Source organism: Anopheles gambiae, chromosome 2, assembly GCF_943734735.2.
Source record: "Anopheles gambiae chromosome 2, idAnoGambNW_F1_1, whole genome shotgun sequence".
NCBI classification, from domain to species: Eukaryota; Metazoa; Arthropoda; class Insecta; order Diptera; family Culicidae; genus Anopheles; species Anopheles gambiae.
Window position 1 is genome coordinate 86792073 of NC_064601.1, and position 18904 is coordinate 86810976.

The window sequence follows — 18904 nt, forward strand, 5'->3', positions numbered from 1 at the left end:
GGGGCGCGCATATAGATTATTTTGGGAAAATGCCCAAACATGGCACTTATTTTGTCAGGTGCCACAGCTCTGGCTGTCCCCGTGCGTTTGTGTGAGTGCGGCCTTCACTTTGCGGTGGGCATACGGTATGAGGAAAGGTGTGGCAGGGTTGCCCTCTCGGCGAGCTCACCGACTATGTATGATACATATTTAAACGTTGGAAAATTGTTTAATGGTAATGAGCGATGGTGTGTTTGTGTTGTCGTTATCGATTGAAAGGATAGAATTATTTGGGGCGTTTTTCCATTGTAAGAATAGTCGCTTAGAATAGATCCAATTAAATTGATTAAATATTGAACTAATTTATTAAAATTTGTATTACAGCAGCAGTTTTATATAAGCGCTGCTTCACTTGCAAGTACATGCAAGATAACAACAATTTTTTTAATTCTTGGCATAACCAAAGGTCGTTACAAAAAAATAATATTATGACAGGTGACTAACCAAAGCTTTTGCAAATGCGGTGTATGATCTATTTTTAAAATACCAAAATAAAAATGCTTGCAGTGGCTATTTATAACCACTCGTCCCCTCTAATGCAAATACCCAGCTGTAAAGATATTTTGCTCATAATTCGTCCGCACAACAGTTTGGCTGGACAAAACAACAAAGGTTTATTACATTGCGTGGTGTGACTCACGAGCGTCGTCTGTTCGCATTGCCGGTAAATTAAATTCATTACGATAAGATACTACCACTCACTGATGCAAGCCATCTTGGGGGGGCCACTTTACATACTTCACGCTTACGATGCGTGGGAAAAAGAAATTGCAATAGCGTTCCACTGTCTCCAACAACCGATAAGTGATGAGCACATACCGGTTTTTATCAGTTCAATTAGTGGGTTTTCAATTTGCCTACCGGTGCAGTTCCGTTTAATTAATATTACCATGCGGTGAATGTGCTAGAGGATATTGCCATTTGTCTGTCGAAACGGATTCTCTGAAACAAAATCACACCCGGTATCAATGATCCGATCTTTGACCGTGAATGTTCGATGCCCGACCGGACCAATCGGGAACTCCCGTGGCCCACAAGATGACAAGCAATCATCAAGAAGCATCGATTTTTGCCAGACCATGCGAAACGAAAAGGCCAAGAGCCGTACACGAATGTAAACAAATTTGATCACTGTTTGTTGGAGGTTGATAAGAAAGCGGCAAGATTGCAAGATGGTTTCCAGTTTTTGCCCGTCCATCTTCTGTGGAGGCGTGAGAAATTGGGTGGAGGAACGCGACGCGAGGTGTGCGAAACGGTACACCGTTGCGGAACCTCCAACAACACTCACACACGGTGCAATTAAAAGTAGCGGCAAGTGAGTGTCGCGCTCAAGATTGAGAGAAGATGTCGCATACCTACGGGGCCAGCAAACACAACGACCTTGCAGTACTTTGTGCAAAATGGAAAACGGCAACGCTGGGAGAAGAAGGGGAAGCTGTGACGACATTAGGTGCTAACATTCGCCTCTACCATTTGCCCGTGGCCCGTGAATCAGTTCGGTTCAGATTAAATCGGTGCTGTACCGTTCGTTCCGGATGGTACTGGTGCGCCTGGTGCATTTAAATCTCTGTCTTTGGGAGCGATTTAATGGGAGATGAGGAGGTTGTGTGAGCCAGTTGGAGTGCGAAGTATTGTGCGAGAGCCGCGGTGTCTGGTGGGATTCGCTTGACAGGTCTTATCGCGCGTGATCTACGCGAAAGGCTGAAAGATGGCTGTTGACTGTGGAAAGTAGCATTTATTAACACATCTGTATGTAGCCGGCCAAGAAATCACGGGGATGTGCGAAGTGCTTTAAAATATTTCATTTCAGGCATTTTAAAAAGAGCCGAGAGCACTTACCTTGTTGCAAAAAGGTTCTAAAAACTCAAACGAAAACATCATTTGTTTGTTATTTTTGACAATCGTTTCGATTCCGTTTCGATCAAGCTTGAAAAAGTGGCTTGCTGTCTTCTGTAGTCAGACTTGGATCTCATTTGGCTTTGATCTCAAAAAATGTTAATCTGTAGCTTTTATATCTCTATGCTGTTGACCTGGCACCATAGTACAATCATCAACTCGATCGACAACTAACAACATGTTGGTCATGGGTTCAAAACTTGTATAGATCCGGGTCCTCTATATCTCTTGCTTATGCGGTAAATCTGTAGGCTTGTAGATAACATAACCTAAGTCCATTAGTAACCATTGTTTATACCACTGACTGCAATTGTAGCGTCAAATAAAAGGAAAAACATATAGTCTTGCAAGACAAGACAATAGACTTGGATGGTAGACATGGCTTAGGATTCTTCAAGAATGTAAAGAAGAAGGAAAATCGAACCTTCCAAAGAGATATGCCGACTTCCATCCATTAAATAAATCTAAAACATCTGAATGGATCACTTAGTTAGGATTTAAAAAAAAAGCTCAAAAGCCCAAGCTTTTTCACTACAAAGCTCGCCATCTTCTGTAAAGAGACTTAACACTGAGATCACCATCATCCTAGGAAACGTCACCATCCGAGAAATGGCGTTGTTAGCAGGCTGGGGGGAAAACAGCTGTTTACTATCCCCCCACAGCGCTAACCCCTGTGTACTATATTGGAATGTATTGTCCCAGGCAAAAGTAACCGCACTCCCCAGGAAAGCCCTGTTTGAACGATTTCTGTCAATATTTGGCTAACGAGTGAATACACACACGCGAACTGATCGCAATTTTCCCTGCGAGGCCCTTTAATATTAGCATTCCTTTATTATAGTAGGTGCTGTACTGCCTTGTTGTTTTCGCTGTAACCCACTAATCCGGTGGAATTGCTCTCCAATCGGACACAAGTAGCTTAGCGCTGTAAAATAATACGGGCTGCGAACACTAGCGCGAGAACCAATTAGGGCACGGAAACAGTGAAACAGATTCCAATGGCGGCGCATACTCTACCGGCTCAACTCTAGCGCCAACAGAAACAATGTGTACTGCCTGGGCATTGCAAGCGCGATTGTTGTGTCGTACCACTCTCGTTGGTGTTTTAGTACACTTGAGAGGAAGATAAGCGTGACGACGGCGACGACGACGACGACAACAAGCGTGCTCGCAGGTGATAAGCGCAAGACACTCACTAGCGCACAAGACTGGAGAACAGCGAAAACAACCCACCTCTCTCTCTCCGGTGACGGGGACGGTGTTTCGCTCTACTATTGTCCCTGTACATGGGAGACATCATCTCACAGTCTCCGGCGCGCGGCTATGCGTAGTCTGCCAGCGCACAATCTGTCTGTTGGAGAGAGTGTCTAGTATGTATGTGTGTGACGATGGCACCTCCATTATCACTCGCCTGTGTGTATACGTGTCACTGTCGTGTATAAAACCAATCCCGGGTGACTGGCAAGCTCCCACAAGTTTTGCAACCGGCATCGCAAGCGGATCGTACGCGAAAGTGATCACACACAAGTGCACTGTGATTTCATTAGTCGTTTCGGTTTCCAAGCAGAGACAACGGGACAGACAATTTCTTGACGTTTATAGGGGGTCTTCCAATGGACAGTGCAAAGCAATCCGTGCTTTGAAGTGTGACCAGTACTTCCCAAGCCAGCTGAAGCTGACACACTCGGAAGTCGTTTGTGAAGTGAGGCGATCGTAAAGGGAGTGGTTTTACGCGGGGGCACAACAAGGACCTTTGTTAAAGTGGTGCCTGCCATCATGCTGTGCGTACAGCCCACCGATCATGTCGCTGGTAGAAAGGGACTGATCTACAAGCTGGCACACGCCTGCCACATTCGGGAGTGGAAAAATAAAGTAAGTGCTTCCCTGTTTCATCGAAGAACTGCTGGTGGAAGATTCCACATCTCCGGCGAGATGTCGTCGTTATTGGTGTGATTGTTGAAAAATCGTAAGCGCGTTGAAGTGGAAGGTGGAAAGTGTCCACCTATAAGTGGCCCTTGAAAGTGTGAAGAAAGTGACCAACAGCGTGGGGTGGGAGGATTTTATGAGAGAGAAGAAGTCCCCTTACCACCCAGTGAGCTTTGTAGCGGCTTCCGGTTTTAGTTCGATTGGGTCCAATAAAAAGGATAGCTTTTTTAGTGTCTCTATGTGTATGTTTTTGTGTATTTATGTGGGTGATCTGAAGTGGCACACAATTTTTTTTTATTCTTTTGTGAGAATTGCATGTCATGGGACTCCACTCGCTCTTGTCATACCATGCTGACCCGACACTGTTTGTGTTAGATAATGTGGTTTCGGTATATCTCAAGTACCTGTGCCAGTTTAACGTGCCTTCGTTGAAGTACACGGTGATGTTGTTTTCGCATTCGATTCACCCAAAGGGAACCAATCGTCGATAGAAAATTCGCCCAGATGATCCCTACATTGTTTGTGACGGCACGCCTGGGCCATTGTGTTCAATGTTCGATGAAGTGGCTGCTCCGGCTCTTGTGATGGATTAAGCTCGAGCTCGAATTCTGCTGTAATACCACTTGTTACATTCTCCCTTCGCTTAAATCCCCTTTGCTGACGTTGGCTGGGGCAGTGGGTGTAGAACAAGATCTAGAGCCCCTTGGAGACGCTCCGGCCGATCATCGCCAATCATCCATCACCATGCTGCTACTGACCTACTGATTCGGTGCTGGGCGTAGAAACTGGAACACAGCACAGCTATCGGAGCGAAGGGCGCGCGGCACATTATCACAGGCACATTCTAGAAACAGACAAGCCCGTCTTAAGGCAATACGTCACACGCTAAGATGCTATCCTGTAACGTGTCTCGCTATCAACGAACGGGACATTGTTTCGTCCAGATAAAACTGTGGTTCGATCATCATTCCGGGGATGATTGAATTGCTCCCTAAACCGCCCGCCTTTCTTTTGTCAACCAATCATTTCTTCTCCGTTTTATGATACGCTCATTAACTGCGCTGGACGTTTTTATTATACAGCACCCAGGGAGAAACAGTCAAACAATTGCGCGTGCCAAAACGCGATTAATGTATCAATCTTGGGGGGCAGACACGCAGGCGAAAGAAAAGCGCCACAACGACCACTGTTGTTGACGTGACGTGCGATAAGCGGCGTGTGTCCAATGTGGTAGATAATTGAGATCTGATAGGCGTAGGGGGCTGGGGACCAAAATTCGACGTCATTTATTGGAAGATAATGGTGGGGGGGGGAGTATAGCAGCGCGTGTAGAAGAAAACAACAGCGCATTTTCCCTATCACTCGTCAATCTCGCTAGAAAGTGTTTGTGTTGTGTGCGCCGCTGTGGATTGACAATTTAATACGATCGCCAGTGGGCAAAGTGTGAATTGGGGGATCGAAAACTCGTGCCACGAGGACGGTATGCATCTCGTTTTGCATCTTGTGCATCTCTGTCAACAAACTTTAGTCGCCCGAAGGCACCAGACGGTGGTGGGTGATGGTGATGCTTGTAGTACAAGTGCAAAAGTGCACCGTTTCGTAACGCTTGAGCTTTAGATCTGCGACAGAAGTACGATAAAACAAAATCACGTTCAACACCCGTCGCCGCCGCGTCCGTCCGCGCTCTACACATCATCACGAGTGGCTAGTAGTTCACGGGTTGGTTCCGGGGCGGTAAACAATTGGAACAATTTAAAACCGCCACTGCGCGTCATCACACCCGTCGAGGGGCCCGTGTTCGCGGTCGTGTTTTTGTGTCCGTGTTCTGTTCTAGCTTAGCGCCATTTTCTATCTATTGATCGTGAAACAATTTGCACCGGACCAGCCTGCCTGCCTGCCTGCCTGCCTGCCTTCCTGACCCAGTTTAAACCTCTCCCTCTCCTTCCGTGTGAGCGCCTCAAGCCAATCGCTAAATGGTTACGAACGAATTACGTGAATATATTTTGAAGGCTGGCTTTAAGCCCTGCCCTGCTCAAGCGCGACCTCCGAGGGAATGAGAAGGGGTGGTGCGGTCGAGGGCTAAATTGGACAAATTTTATCACACATCGTGTCTCACATGGCAGGACACACGAGCAAATGTAAAACAATGTGTTAGAATTATAGAGAGAGAGAGAGAGAGAGCGTGATTGAGCGCGAGAGAAGTGTGAACATGCATGTTATGGCGTTACCCCCGGATTGTGCTGGGGCTGCAATGACGCGTGAACTGCATTTCCGCGGTTAGGGAAAACATTTACGTCACGGTTTCCTCCCCTTTTTGCGAAGGTCACGATAGGGGGTTGACAGGGAGCAAAATAGAAAAATAGCGAGGAGTAGAGAATTCCCAACCCCACCTCCACTGTGACTGAACCCTATCTATTATCACGCTGTTTAGGTGTGGTGCCGCTGCTCGCTGCTGGTAGTGGTTATTATTTATTTTGTTTCGCACTGAAAGCGAATCGTCAGTGAAAGCTTTTCTTTCAATTGTTTTTTTTTTCCCTCGAGTGCCATTTCAAGCGGTACGGCGGCGAACTGTTTTGTAAACACGCTTGATTGCTGAAGTGTTTGATCAATTCCATTTCGATTCCGGTGCGTGTTTTCTCTCTCTCTCCCTCTCTCTCTCTCTCTCTCTCTCTCTCTCTCTCTCTCTCTCTCTCTCATCCCCTCTCTCTCTCTTCCAGTTTTAGCAGTATACTGACCTTGGATCGATAAAATATTGCATTTGATTGACTGTTTTCCAATGCTGCAAAGGCAAAGAAGACGTTTTGGGGAAAACTTTATCGTGGCGGTTGCTATGGTTATCAAACTTGCTCGAATGTATTGTGCTCGGATTGGAACATTCATGCACACTTTGTTTAATCAATCGACGGTGCGAAGGTGAAAGCTTTTGCACTGCTCCGGTCGTCGATGTTGTAAGCTACAACGGACCAGGCTGCTCCACCGTTGCGCTGGGGTGGGTTGTAGAAAGTGTATTAAAATTATAAAAATAATTGCTAGGAGTATATTAATTGTTTGTTGGTGTTAAGAATTAGCTTAATATTGTATACATAGAAAATGTATTTGATTTCTGTATGTTTAAACCCATTGATTTGGATTTGTTGTGACGAAAGAGGCACTAGGCGTCTCCATCAACCATTTTCATCAATATTAAAAGTGTTTTTTTTTCTAATATGTTCCTCCTTTTTTCTCTACCCCTTTCTTTAGTGCGGCATGCGTCGCCCATCACTGGGACAGAATGAAGACGACCTTAGTCGTCTGACAACGATCATCTCCCCGACCAGTATCAGCCTATCGTCGAACGGTCAGTCCGACCCGGTGGTGGTAGTGGATCATCACGATGTCGTTAGCTGCGGTCGAGCGAAAGCGCACAGCACCAGTAGCAATAGCAGCAGCAGTAGCAGCAGCAGCAGTAGCAGCAGCGGCAGCAACAGCAGCAGCACCAGCATCAGCCATGGCGCAGGCAACACAACTAGCAACAGTAGCAGCAACTGCCCGGCAAGCAACAACAGTGTCAGTGGCCCGGCCGGCCGCGGCAGTGTTGATGGGGGAAGCAGCACGACAAGCAACAGCAGCAATGGCATCAACACCAGCACCAGCACCAGCAGCGATGGGGTGAAAGTGATCGCTACCAGCAAGGGCAAAGGTGAATGCGATGATCGCGGTACGGCGGGTGGTCATGGTGGTGGTCGGGACGAGCTGTCCGAAGCTCTACCACCACCCACGGTGCTCGTGAACCAGTATCTACCGAATCTGATCAATTCGTCCGAGTGGCAAAACTGCCGCAAGCGCAAGGAGCGCCAGGACAGTACGTCCTCCATCAGCCAGGACCGGAAGCTGATCCGCTCGAACAGCGAGGAGCATCTGCCGAACTGTCAGGAGGTGATCAGGCGCGTCTCGTCGCACGAGGACTTTAAGAAGCGGTCGGCGGCAGCCGCCGTCGTGTCGGTGGAGATTTCCATCGACAAGGAGAACGTCATCGCGGAGGAACCGCTCGAGGGCGTGGATGAGCAGCAGAAGCAGGTGTTCGAGAAGAATCTGAAAAACAGTGCGGATGATTTGAAGAAATTCTTCATCGGCAGCGTGGAGAGCGTCGGGGGCAAGGAGCATCATCATCACCACCACCATTCCGGCCATCTCGCGCACAACAACCATCACAACCACCATCACGGTAACCATGTGTACCATCATCTCGGTGGCCACCACCATCATCTGCATCATGCTGGCGGGAAGTCACAGCCGTCCCACCATCGGCTGTCACCGTGCCGGGATATACTGAAGTCGCGGCGCGACTCGGACAGCGAGCAGGACGGTGAGCACGAGCGGCGGCGGCACTGTGAGCGGTTTTCGAAGACGCGCCCGCCGCCCGGCAGGAAGTCGGTGTCGCCTCGTGCGCGCAACAGCTCCAAGCACTCGAAGCTCGCCGTGAAGGCGGCAAGCGTGGGCGTGGGAGCCGTTTTGCTCGCCGGAAATGAGCACTTCTACTCCAAGCATGACACGCACCCGAGCGGTGGCGGCAAGTCGGAACGGCGCATCCGTTCCAGCAGCAAGCATCGAGAGCAGCAGCAGAAAGTGTTGCAGGACGATACGGTGATGGATGACGGTGTAGTGCCGCTGTCCGACTACAACGACAACAACGTGCTGGAAAAGAACCACGCGGTCGAGGAAGCGACGAAACTCATCGACAATGAGGAGGAGGAGGAGGTCCAACCGGAGGAACCACTTTCGCCGCGCGAAAAGCTCCCGTGGGGACAGACGTACCCGGACGATACGCCGGCCCTCGTCTGTCAGCGCTTTGCGGACGATAACTTTGAGTACGCCAAGCGTATGGATTCGGTATCGCACGCCAAGCTGCGGCCAGTCTCTTCCGGCAACTCACTCAAGCTGTACGGTGCTCATCACCGCAGCGCGGAAAATGCGCCACCCTCGACGATCCACCACCATCACCACCATCACCAGAAGGCAACGCCGGCCGCGAACAATATGTTTGACGAGCGCGTGAAGGCGATCAACCGGAAGCTCGGCGGGCTGAAGAAGAAGCTGTCGCAGTTCGAGGACCGGTTCGAGCTGGAGCACGGCTACCGGCCGACGCACGGCGACAAGTCGGCGGACGCGCCGACCAAAAGCATCCTGGTGGAGATACACAAGCTGCGCAAGGAGAAGAATCAAATCAAAGCCGATCTGGCCGTCTTTTCGGCGAAAGTGGCGGCGGCGGCGGCGACGACGACGGCAACGACCGGCCAAAAGCAACAGGCCGCCACCGGTGACGGTGGGCTGAGCGAGGACGAGACGGCGACGGAGAAGCGGCTGGCCAAGATGAAGGATACGATCGCTGACATTGAAAAGGTAGGGCAAAGGGGGCGGCACACCACAGCTCTTCATCAATCATTCGCTTCAATTGTCCATTGCGTCTTACACGTGCCTGGTTTTGGGTTCTTTTTTGCGTGTGTGTGTGTGTGTGTGTGTGTGTGTGTGTGTGTGTTGCGAATGACAATGGTACGATGACGCGTCGGTTTTGTTTCAGAAGGGGCTGATAAGCGTGCCACGCTTGAATGCCGCAAATCGGTCGGTTGATAATTATGGGCAATTAGATGATCGTTCACATGATCGAGCGGGTGGCAGTGCTGCCGGCGTGTCGCATTAGCAGCGCGTTTAGCGCCGTTCACTATCGGGGCATGCACGTGGCGCGCACGTTGTTTGAATCATGCGTGGTACAAAGTGATCAATTGGCATTCTAATTTGTTGCTATGGATTTAAACTGTCTAAGCTTTCGGATATTGATAGTTTATAGGTTATTATTGCGTTTCATTCAAGTAATTTTCTTCCTAATTGTAGCTATATAAATTAATGAGAAGAAGTGATACAAACACCCGGTTATTCAGTCGACTAAAGCAAATTGATTCGTATATTAATATGATTTATTATTTTTTAACTGTTTTCAAGCAGCCATTTTCTCCCGACGGCACAAGCTGTTCAGCTTCAAAGTTGACAAGCTTTATGGAACACGTGACAAGCTTTATGACATCATTCTTATAGGCTTTAGTGCCTATATTCTTTTATTTCTTAATTTTTATTACCTAAATGCTTTATATAGTGCTTTTATAATTTCTAACCTTCATGGGAATGCTATATAAATGTCTAATTATTTTTAAATTTATGATCACAAATTGGTTGTGTATTTCCGTTCCGCGTATCGTTTTGCTATTCGATTCCGTCGTCACATGTACACATACCAGTTTCACCTCACCAGCCCATGGTGCAGCGGATGATGGTCCGCCGATCCGTTATCGATTGAAAATCAATCTTGTCTCACTTGCGACAGTTGATCTCTTGACCGAACACAATCAACAATATATGCTGGCGAATGATGGCGGCGGTAGTGATCACCATGCTAGAGCGAAACGAAAGCTCCTCGTGGGCCCGCCACGGCACACTGACGGAAGTGGCCATTCCTCCTCCCCCAACCGTATCTCGGTCCCGGTTGACTGATACCCGTTCGCGGCTGGCACAGTACGTGCCGTCGCCCTCGTGCTGCTGTGCGGTCAACCCAACAAAAGGCGGTTCATTAGAACGTGAACAGCACTCGTAAGAGCGGAAACTGAAACTTGTCTCTCCCCCTCAGCCTTTGTGGTGGTGAGTGCGGCAGAATTGAAAATAGAATCTGCGACAGTTTGTCCCCTGGGATTCGTTCTCCCCTCGGACCTCCCTTTTCCCTTCGTCCAATTCAACTGTGGTGGACGGTTTGGTAGAGAACCTTGAACTTTTTTTCCTGCCTCTCTTTGCCGTCTTCCACTCATTGTGTGTTTAAAGGCGGAAGGAGGGAGTGTGTTGTGAATGAATAGATCAATTCAGCCGAGCCAAATGGGGAACCAGGAAGACCATTCGGCTGGTGGAGCGGCTAGTGGACAATAGTGGAAATATACACACCATCACCATCATCACCCATCCTATCGGAGCAAACTCTTCCTATTTGCCTACATAAGGGCATGTGCAGTACAGTGCGAGAGCTGGCAAAATGGGCACATTGGATGGCAAAGCCAAGGGATGAATGATGGCGATGGTTGAACAAGGTTTTATGAGATAACTCGTTTATCGCACTCGAAAGGAGAAGAATTTATGACGCGCGCGCGAGAGGAATACACTGCGATGACGCGCGGCTCGTCTAATCGTGTACGTGGAAACGAATAAACATGAGCTTTATTGTGGGGTGTTCTTCGTATTTCTTGCTTGCAAAACGATTGCACTAAGCAAACGAAAGACACACCTACCATTGTTTTGTTTTGGCAGGGAGAAGCGTAAGAGATGATTTTGCTGCTTTGGTCATCTTCATGTAGTCAGCTTGAATATTAATAATTATTATATTTCCACTCCACTACTCTCAAATTAACGTGTGTTTTCCCCCGATTTTCCTTTTCTTAGCGCCTCTCGGAGAAACGCGACACGGAGCAACGGAGCGAAAATCTGGAGCTGCTGTCGAACGAGCAGCTGACGGAGGAGAAAGCCTCCGTCCAGCGTGCCCTGCTGTACCTCGAGTCGATGTACGGTCGACCGGCGAGCCGCGAGGAGCGTGACGCGGCCCGACCCCTGTACGACCGCTACCGGCTGATCAAGCGGCTGGTGAACCGTGCCAACTCGATCAGTGGCCCGTGCGGTGTGGCCAACTCGCAGATGCCAACCATACTCGAGCACGAGGCGCTCGCGATCGTCGGCACCACGACACCGTCCACCGATATCTCGCCGCCGTCGGCCACCTCCATGCTGCAGTCGCCCACGGACACGATGACCACGCCGAGCAGTAGCAGCAGCATCTCCACATCCAACCAGCTGCCGGCGGCAGACGATTCCGAAGAAACGACGGCAACGACGAACACCACCAGCACCGCCGGCAACACGACCAGCAGTTCCGCGACGGAAAACATCCACTCGATGACGGCTGACGAGCTGTGGCAGCATTACGACGCGACGCGCGAAGAGAAGAAGGAGCTGCGCCGCACGATCAAGGACTTTGAGCAGCAGTTCGAGGAGACGACCGGGCGCAAGATGCTGAAATCGGACCGCAAATCGATCGAGGACACGTACGCTCTCTACAAGCAGAAGAAGGCCAAGCTGCGGCTGATCGATGCGCTCTTTAAGAAGCAAATGCAAGCCGTCTAGGAGCCGGGAGCGCCTGGGTGCTGCGGTCGTGCGGGATTTGAACGATGCCGGGCCGGTTTTGGTATTATTGTTTTGTAGTTTATGCCGGCAAAAGAGCATGTTGATGTCGTATGTTGATTTTGATGATTACAACACGCTGTTGTCTTGCGCAGCTGCCGATCCTCGCACGAGAAGAAGAACAACCCCTGTCGAAAACAGTCGGCAAACGAGAAAAATAACGAACCGAACGCGTACCCAAAAGTGAAAACTTAATCAAAAACACGAATCTTTTCCGGCAATCCGCCGACGAACGGGCTTTTTAAGGATATATTACATGCACGGTGGTGCGCGGTTGTTACAGCTCGTGCTTTTCGTTTTCGTTTTGCTGATCGTTTCAGTTCTGTTGCTGCACTATTATCACTGTTCATTAATTGTATCGCAAAGCAAATGAGAAGCTAGAATATCGAAGAAGGCATTGAAAATGCGAAATAGGTAGTAGGATTACACAAACACAAAAACACATACACACACACACACTGTTGGCAGGAAAGAAACTTTCTAAGCTCAACACACACACATACACACTCACATTATATACACAAGCAAACCGATGGTTGGCAAACAATTAGACTGCTGCTGTTGTTGGTTTTAAACACAAATATTATGTTATTTTCATCGGTTCGTTAGTTTTTCGTAAGTTTGGAATGAATGTTTTGTTTGCGAGTTTATTTTCTTTCTGTTTTCATTTATTTCGTTTCACGTGGTGTCTATTAACTGTTAACTGAACTATTAGAAAGACTATTGCATTGTTTTTAAGTATTTTTACACAAAGCGCGGCGCCCTCTTCTATAATGGAGAGCTAGGCAAGGAAGGTGAGGACGAGTGAATGTGCGCGCGCGCGTGTGTGTATGTATATTTGAGTGTGAGTGCAGGAGAAAGAGAGAGAGAGAGAGAGAGAGAGAGAGAGAGAGAGAGAGAGAGAGAGAGAGAGAGAGAGAGAGAGAGAGAGAGAGAGAGAGAGAGAGAGAGAGAGAGAGAGAGAGAGAGAGAGAGAGAGAGAGAGAGAGAGAGAGAGATAGAGTGAATGCAAAAAGGATGGAGCGATACAAGCAAACAACGTTAAAAAACAAACTGTAGTACTGGTTTTGAGTGGCCAAAAGTGGCCAATAGCAGAGATGGTCAACAGTGCGTGAGGCGAAACAATACAAAAAAACGCTGTTTAGTAAGTAAAGAAAAACCCACACATCCATACTGAAGCAGTACAAACACGCGCTGCAATCTTTCAATAGCATGAATGAGAAGAGCATAAGAATGTTGAGAAAAAATAGATAAAATAAGAAGAAAAAAAGGGGAGGAATAAGGGGACATTAAACACAAAGGATAAGAAAACAAATACAACAAACATACAAAAAGTAAACAAAACAAATGCATACAAATACATTTTATAGCTCAATAAGAGAAAAAGGAAGAAAACAGTTGAGATTGGGAGCAACTGAATGAAAGAAAAGAACACAAACACACACACACAGCCCCCTAGACACGATACAACACAATGGAAAATGAACACGTGATGCAAAGAAGAAGTAAGAAGAAGAAGAAGAAGAAGAAGAAGAAAACAATGGAAACAAAGAACAAACAAAATCTATATACACATATTTACAAAATTAAGAATACGAACGCTGTGTGCGTGTGAGCGATCGCGGACGAAGAAGAAGAAAAAGAAGAAGTGGTTCCAAATGTTCTTTTTTTCTTTGGAAAACCTTTGATAGTAGATTAGCAGAAAGATGGGTAAGAGGAAAGCGGGAGAAACATTGTTCGAAATCGTTGTTTAATTCGCTTTTTTTATTTCTTACACAAACACAACTGGTTACTTGTTTTTCCGATCGATCATTCTACCGATTGAGGTAGGAGAACGGAATGTTACGGGAAAAACAACAGTACCATCATCACTTCACAAGTTCACATAAGGTACGATAAGTAAGAACAATAGTTAAAGTACTAATACGTCTATTATCCGCTTCACACATATACAGGGAGCACACTGCTAAGTGCTTCAATAATAGAGAATCCTTTTTTAACTGGTAGGACAACACAGAAACACACACACACAAATTAGGGCTCCAAAGGGTCTGTATCTTATCTTCCGGCATACGAAACCTAAGTCTACTCCATACATCAACCTTAACCGTTATACAACACTACATCAACACTTATCAGCAAACATAACCATAGGAAGAGATGGTCTGAAGAGAGAGAGAGAGAGAGAGAGAAAGAGAGAAGTAGGGCTAGAGTATAAAAAAACATTAAAGTAAATTACGAAAGGAAGGGGAACGCTTTAAAAGGATCCACGATTCACTCATATACTGAAAATGATGGTACACATTGATGCAATTATGGTTTTTGCTGTTTTGTCGCGCTAGGCATAAAAGAAGAGAAGCGGAGAGAAACAAAACAAAACAAACAAACAAGCATGAAGACGATTTCGTGTTCTGCATTGGCATTGGCGTTTTTTGTAGCTCTTTAAAAAGCATCCAAGCAGTAGTACACACTTATTATGAATTACTATTATGATTATTATAATTATAACGATTACCTTTAATGTACGATCACTACCAGAGCTCTAGTGTTCGATCGCGGTGGAATGGAAGCATTACTGCTGTGTGATTGATAGTGGCCACGCGGTGGCTCCGGAAACCCGCAAGCGGCCATGTTCGGATGTTCTCTAAGAACGATGATTTATGAAATGTGAATCCCGGGAAGATGGTGGTGGTGATGACCGTTGGCTGGCGTTTTGTGGAGCACGGACGAATACGGAGGTAGTGTGTGTGTGGCCACTCGAAGAAAGAAGCCAAGTAACATGAACGATAATACAAATAGTAAGTAAAGCATTAACATTATTACGATGTAATGGGCATGTAATGGAGAGAAATCGCGCGCGAAGCGAGAATAATGGTTCTACAAGAATAAAACCCGATGGTGTGACATAATATTGAAAGGTTAAGTAACGGTGGAGAGCATTCGTTTCAATGGTGCTGGTACGTCCGAATGCAACAGTGTTGCGGGGAATGGTATAACATTTATTAAACAACTTATTGCATTGAATGCACTTGGATTTATGGAAGAAGAGGGTGGTTAACAAAATCAGATCGCATCATAAAAACGCACAGGTACGCATTAGGCGGCGAAGCCAGCTTCCAACCGCTTCAAATACTCCTTGCGACAGTCCATCTCGTCTGCTGGGCGGTTGTACGGCAGCCAGACCGGTTCACCAACAAAGTAACGCTTGGCTTTGATGTAGTTCTGTAATAGCAATTGTATTGCGTATTAATATTCTGCACCGTAAGTCCCCTTTTAGAGTATTACCTTCATGTCCAGCGTGAAGCGATGATAGATTCCACTGGGAATAATGATCAAATCGCCGGCAACGACCTCGATCCGTACCCATGCATCATCCGGACCACTAAAATAGCGGGAAAGGACAATATTAAAAAACCCACTTTCAGCTAATCCGCCCACCCCACCGGGATTGATCACTCACTTGCGCACGTCAAAGTAACCGGAACCGTCCAGCACCAGCCGGATCTCCTCGTCCGTGTGCAGATGCTCGGTGAAGAACGACTTCAGCTTGTTGGCGTAATCGGGCAAGCACGCCTCGGAGCAGGTGATTTCGTCCTCGTAGGAGTAGCCCCGATCGTTGCGGATCTTCCCCAGCACCCCGTCCGTATCGTACGTTGGAATGTTAATCTGCGGAAGGCAATCGTGTTGTGAAGGATGGATGTATTGGCTACCGGGTTGTCGCACTAGCTTACCTTAAAATATTCCACCCCGGTGCTTTTGAACAGCTCGTCAAGCGTCAGGAACTTGGGCGGATCGAGCTGGTGCTCCAGACGCTGATCGGTCGGCTCATTGTCCATAAACCAGGCACGCACCATTGTGTTAGCTAGATTTTACGAGGGACACCAATCAAACGCAGCAGCTTCACGGGCGATGAAATTGATAACTGGCGAAGGAATGTGGCGCGCAGGTTCAAGAACGTATATTTTTTGTTGGTGCTGGCTATTGATAAGAAAATTGGCTGTAAAATTGTTCTTTCCAGAATGCTGTCAGTTGAGAGAGGTGTTTGTAAACACATCATCAGACAGCATTCGATCGCTCGATCATGCGGACAATTTCATGCTTTCTTGAGGAATGCATACACTATTGCAATAATATGATAATTGCTCATTTTAAACACTTTTTTTGCTTAATTGTATCGATCAATAAAATGGAATTTGTTTAAAATCGAAATAAAAACATATGCTCACTGTGCCACCAAGGTATATACAGATAATGCGTTGAAGTTTGACATTTACATCAAACCGCCCGTTCGAGCAAATCTGCTCGAGTGGCAATCTGAAAAAATCAATAAAAAAATAAATTGAAAATGCTTCATGTTGTGAATGATTCCCCTATTTTCTCTTACTTTATACTAATTTTTTGTTAAAATAAACTCTTTCCAAACCTTCACCGTGTGCGCGCAACTGCTCGAATGTTTGCAATGCAACGCCTCGTCAGGCCCAAACAACAAAATTGCACGCCGCACGCGCCGCTGTCAAACGCGCAACAATGCCCAAGGTGCGCGCACAGAGCTGTCCCGCCCCACAGCGGGAGCACGAAGTTGTTTGTTGAGCACGCCGAAATGAAGGAAGAAGAGTGAGTGGCGCTGTGTGTGTGTGTGTGTCTGTTTTTTCCCTACGTCGCTCGGGCCTCGCTCATTCCACCGTGCAGTAGAGGTGTATTTTTATTGCGAAGAAAAGCGTACGCGTGTAAACCTAGCGCGCATCGCTATCAGGAGGTGTGCGAAGAGAAGGTGTGTGTGTGTGTGCGCGTGATAATATCCCTGCCCCCCTAGTGCAAGTGCGTGCAACGGGGCAAATATTCCCCGTTCTAGGCTGTGTGTTGTGTGCCGAGCAAAAGCAAAAGGGTCGTGCGGCAGCGACGGTGACGGTGGCGGTCCCTGTTGTTGTGGAAACCAAAGCGCACTAAAAGTTGGACCTAGTGCGGCTGCAAAACAAAAAGAAAAAAAAAACCCTCCCGAAACGATTGACTTCCGCCACGAAAAGGTCCATTGAACGGGGTGCAGGGAAGGTGCAGAAGTGTGGAACAACCGTGAAGGGGTGGGGGGGGGGAAAGGGAAACGGAGGAAAAGGAAGAATCTCCGACGTCTCGTCGATATCTAGAGCACACCGCGCTCGACCCACACACACGCACACACGCACACACATCAGCAGCGGAGTGTCAGTTGGGTGCGGGTGCGCGGTAGCCAGCGGTGTTGTGCACAAGGGAAGCGGGAGGGGGTTAGAAAAGTTGACAACCGAAAAGTATCATGGCGTAAGAGAGAAACACACACACATACACACAGTAGGCGAGCAAGCAGCAGCAGCAAACGAGTAAAAAAAGGTTCGGTGCGTTTTAAGGGACACTCTGTGTCTCTCTCCCTCTCGCAAGCTCTCTTCATCCCTCGGTTCCGTGTGATTGTGCGTGTGCGTGTTTACAAATGCTCGATGGATTGTGGATTATTGCATTCGGTCGTTCATTGATAAAAGGCCCATCATCTTCATCGTCGCCCCGAAATCGTGTGAGTGTGTGTGTGTGTGTGTGTGTGTGCAGTAGCAGCAGTGTGGCTGCTTTTCCGGTTTGTCGGATTTTTCGGCCACACAGCCCCGTCAAGAGAAAGCCCAACAGCCCCCGACAGTGGTTGCTAGGTACACAGGGGGAGGGGATGCGGACGGGCGCGGAAGATAATATAGAGTGACTATGTAATTGCAGAACACCCCATCGCCCTGCATTCCACCTCCCCCAGTGCTGCCCGCTGCGTGTCTGTTCCACCAACATTGCCTTCCTTCGCTTCCTGGCCCGTGTTTCCTAACCTTTCGGCTGCGGGTGTGATTTGTTGGCAGAATTTCGTGTGATGATAGAGAGATAGAGGGCGCGCGCGCTTGAACCCCGATGGATAAGGTGGTGCTGTGGTGTGTAGTTCTTGGTGTGAACAGTGAAGAGGAATAGGAGAAGGGAAGGGTGCGGAAGAGGAACACCAGCGCAGCAGTACCCTTTGCGTCGTGTTGTTGCGTTGGTGCGTTTGTGTGTCGCTGCTGGTGGGGAATGGGTGGCCACGCATTGAAGACACTAGCCAAGAAGAGCAGGCGTTGAAGAGAGGGATGGTGTGGCGGTATGAATGGAAAACTAAATCGACCTGTGTGTGGGACGGGGATGGGAGGCAAACGATAGCCGTGAAATGCAAAATCGAAGAAGAATTTGGTTAATTTTTGGTCTAGCCATTACAAGTGCATGTTAAATAGGGGTGAAGGGGAGTTGGGGAGAAGTGGTGGTGCGGGGCTGCGGGAGGCTTTTCCCGTCACTCAGTTAGTTTTGCAGTGCAGTGCACACACAGCCCGGTGTTCCGTACGCGTACCCCTGTGTGTGTGTGTTTGTGTCTCTGTTTGTGTAGCTGTGTGGATGTGTGTAACGGGAAATTCATGTTTTTCATCTTCGTTTTCTATTTCACCATCAGGTGGCAGTTTGTAAAGTGTTTGTGTGTGAGGAAAAGTTTTAGTGATTAAGAGCGGTTTAGAGGGAAGGGCAGTGTAAAGCAAAAAGAAGACACAACACAAAAGCAAAAAGTTAAAAGTGAAAATCCGCTCGGCTCCTTCCGCCCACCTTCCAAACAGAATGGAGCGCATGGAGGTGGACGATTCGGCCGTGGTCGACCTTAGCCTCGGTTCCGGGCGCTCCTCGATCACGATCACACCGTCCACGGCGCGCGATCTGCGTGCGCTGGCGAAAAACTCCGGCCTCACCATCACGCCCGCCCTGCCGCCCGTTTCCGCCTCCCATCATC

General features: G+C 47.9%; 3 protein-coding genes across 22 annotated transcripts in view; 2 read left to right on the top strand and 1 right to left on the bottom strand.

The window, feature by feature from the left end:
• Positions 1-3245: 3245 nt before the first annotated feature.
• LOC3290011 (knob-associated histidine-rich protein) lies at positions 3246-13047 on the top strand. Of its 2 annotated transcripts, none has more exons than XM_556259.4 (3): positions 3246-3807; positions 7102-9240; positions 11314-13047. In XM_556259.4, the coding sequence occupies exons 1-3, from the start codon at positions 3712-3714 to the stop codon at positions 12046-12048; spliced, it is 2970 nt and encodes a 989-aa protein (XP_556259.4). In that variant the 5' UTR covers positions 3246-3711; the 3' UTR covers positions 12049-13047. The 2 variants fall into 2 exon arrangements, with proteins under 2 accessions (XP_556259.4, XP_061508175.1); XM_061652191.1 differs by lacking the exon at positions 3246-3807 and adding an exon at positions 6599-6850.
• A 2001-nt stretch (positions 13048-15048) lies between these two features.
• LOC1276302 (acireductone dioxygenase) lies at positions 15049-16553 on the bottom strand. The gene is made up of 5 exons (XM_315627.5): positions 16490-16553; positions 15837-16419; positions 15566-15771; positions 15391-15487; positions 15049-15327 (listed from the first exon to the last, which is right to left on the bottom strand). Exons 2-5 carry the CDS (start codon positions 15957-15959, stop codon positions 15202-15204), a joined length of 552 nt encoding a protein of 183 aa, XP_315627.4. The 5' UTR covers positions 15960-16419; positions 16490-16553; the 3' UTR covers positions 15049-15201.
• Positions 16554-16630: 77 nt separating this feature from the next.
• Positions 16631-18904, top strand: part of LOC1276303 (transcriptional repressor p66 alpha) — a 10954-nt gene continuing 8680 nt past the window's right edge. For 2 of the 19 annotated variants that reach the window (XM_061652220.1, XM_061652231.1), the window contains exons 1-2: positions 16673-16799; positions 18578-18904. The exon at positions 18578-18904 is cut by the window's right edge and continues 673 nt beyond it. In XM_061652220.1, the coding sequence (XP_061508204.1) occupies positions 18736-18904 (169 nt within the window). In that variant the 5' untranslated portion in view covers positions 16673-16799; positions 18578-18735. Of the gene's footprint in view, positions 18036-18577 lie in introns of all 19 variants that reach the window. The other 17 variants (XM_061652223.1, XM_061652236.1, XM_061652226.1 and 14 more) reach the window with 14 other exon arrangements.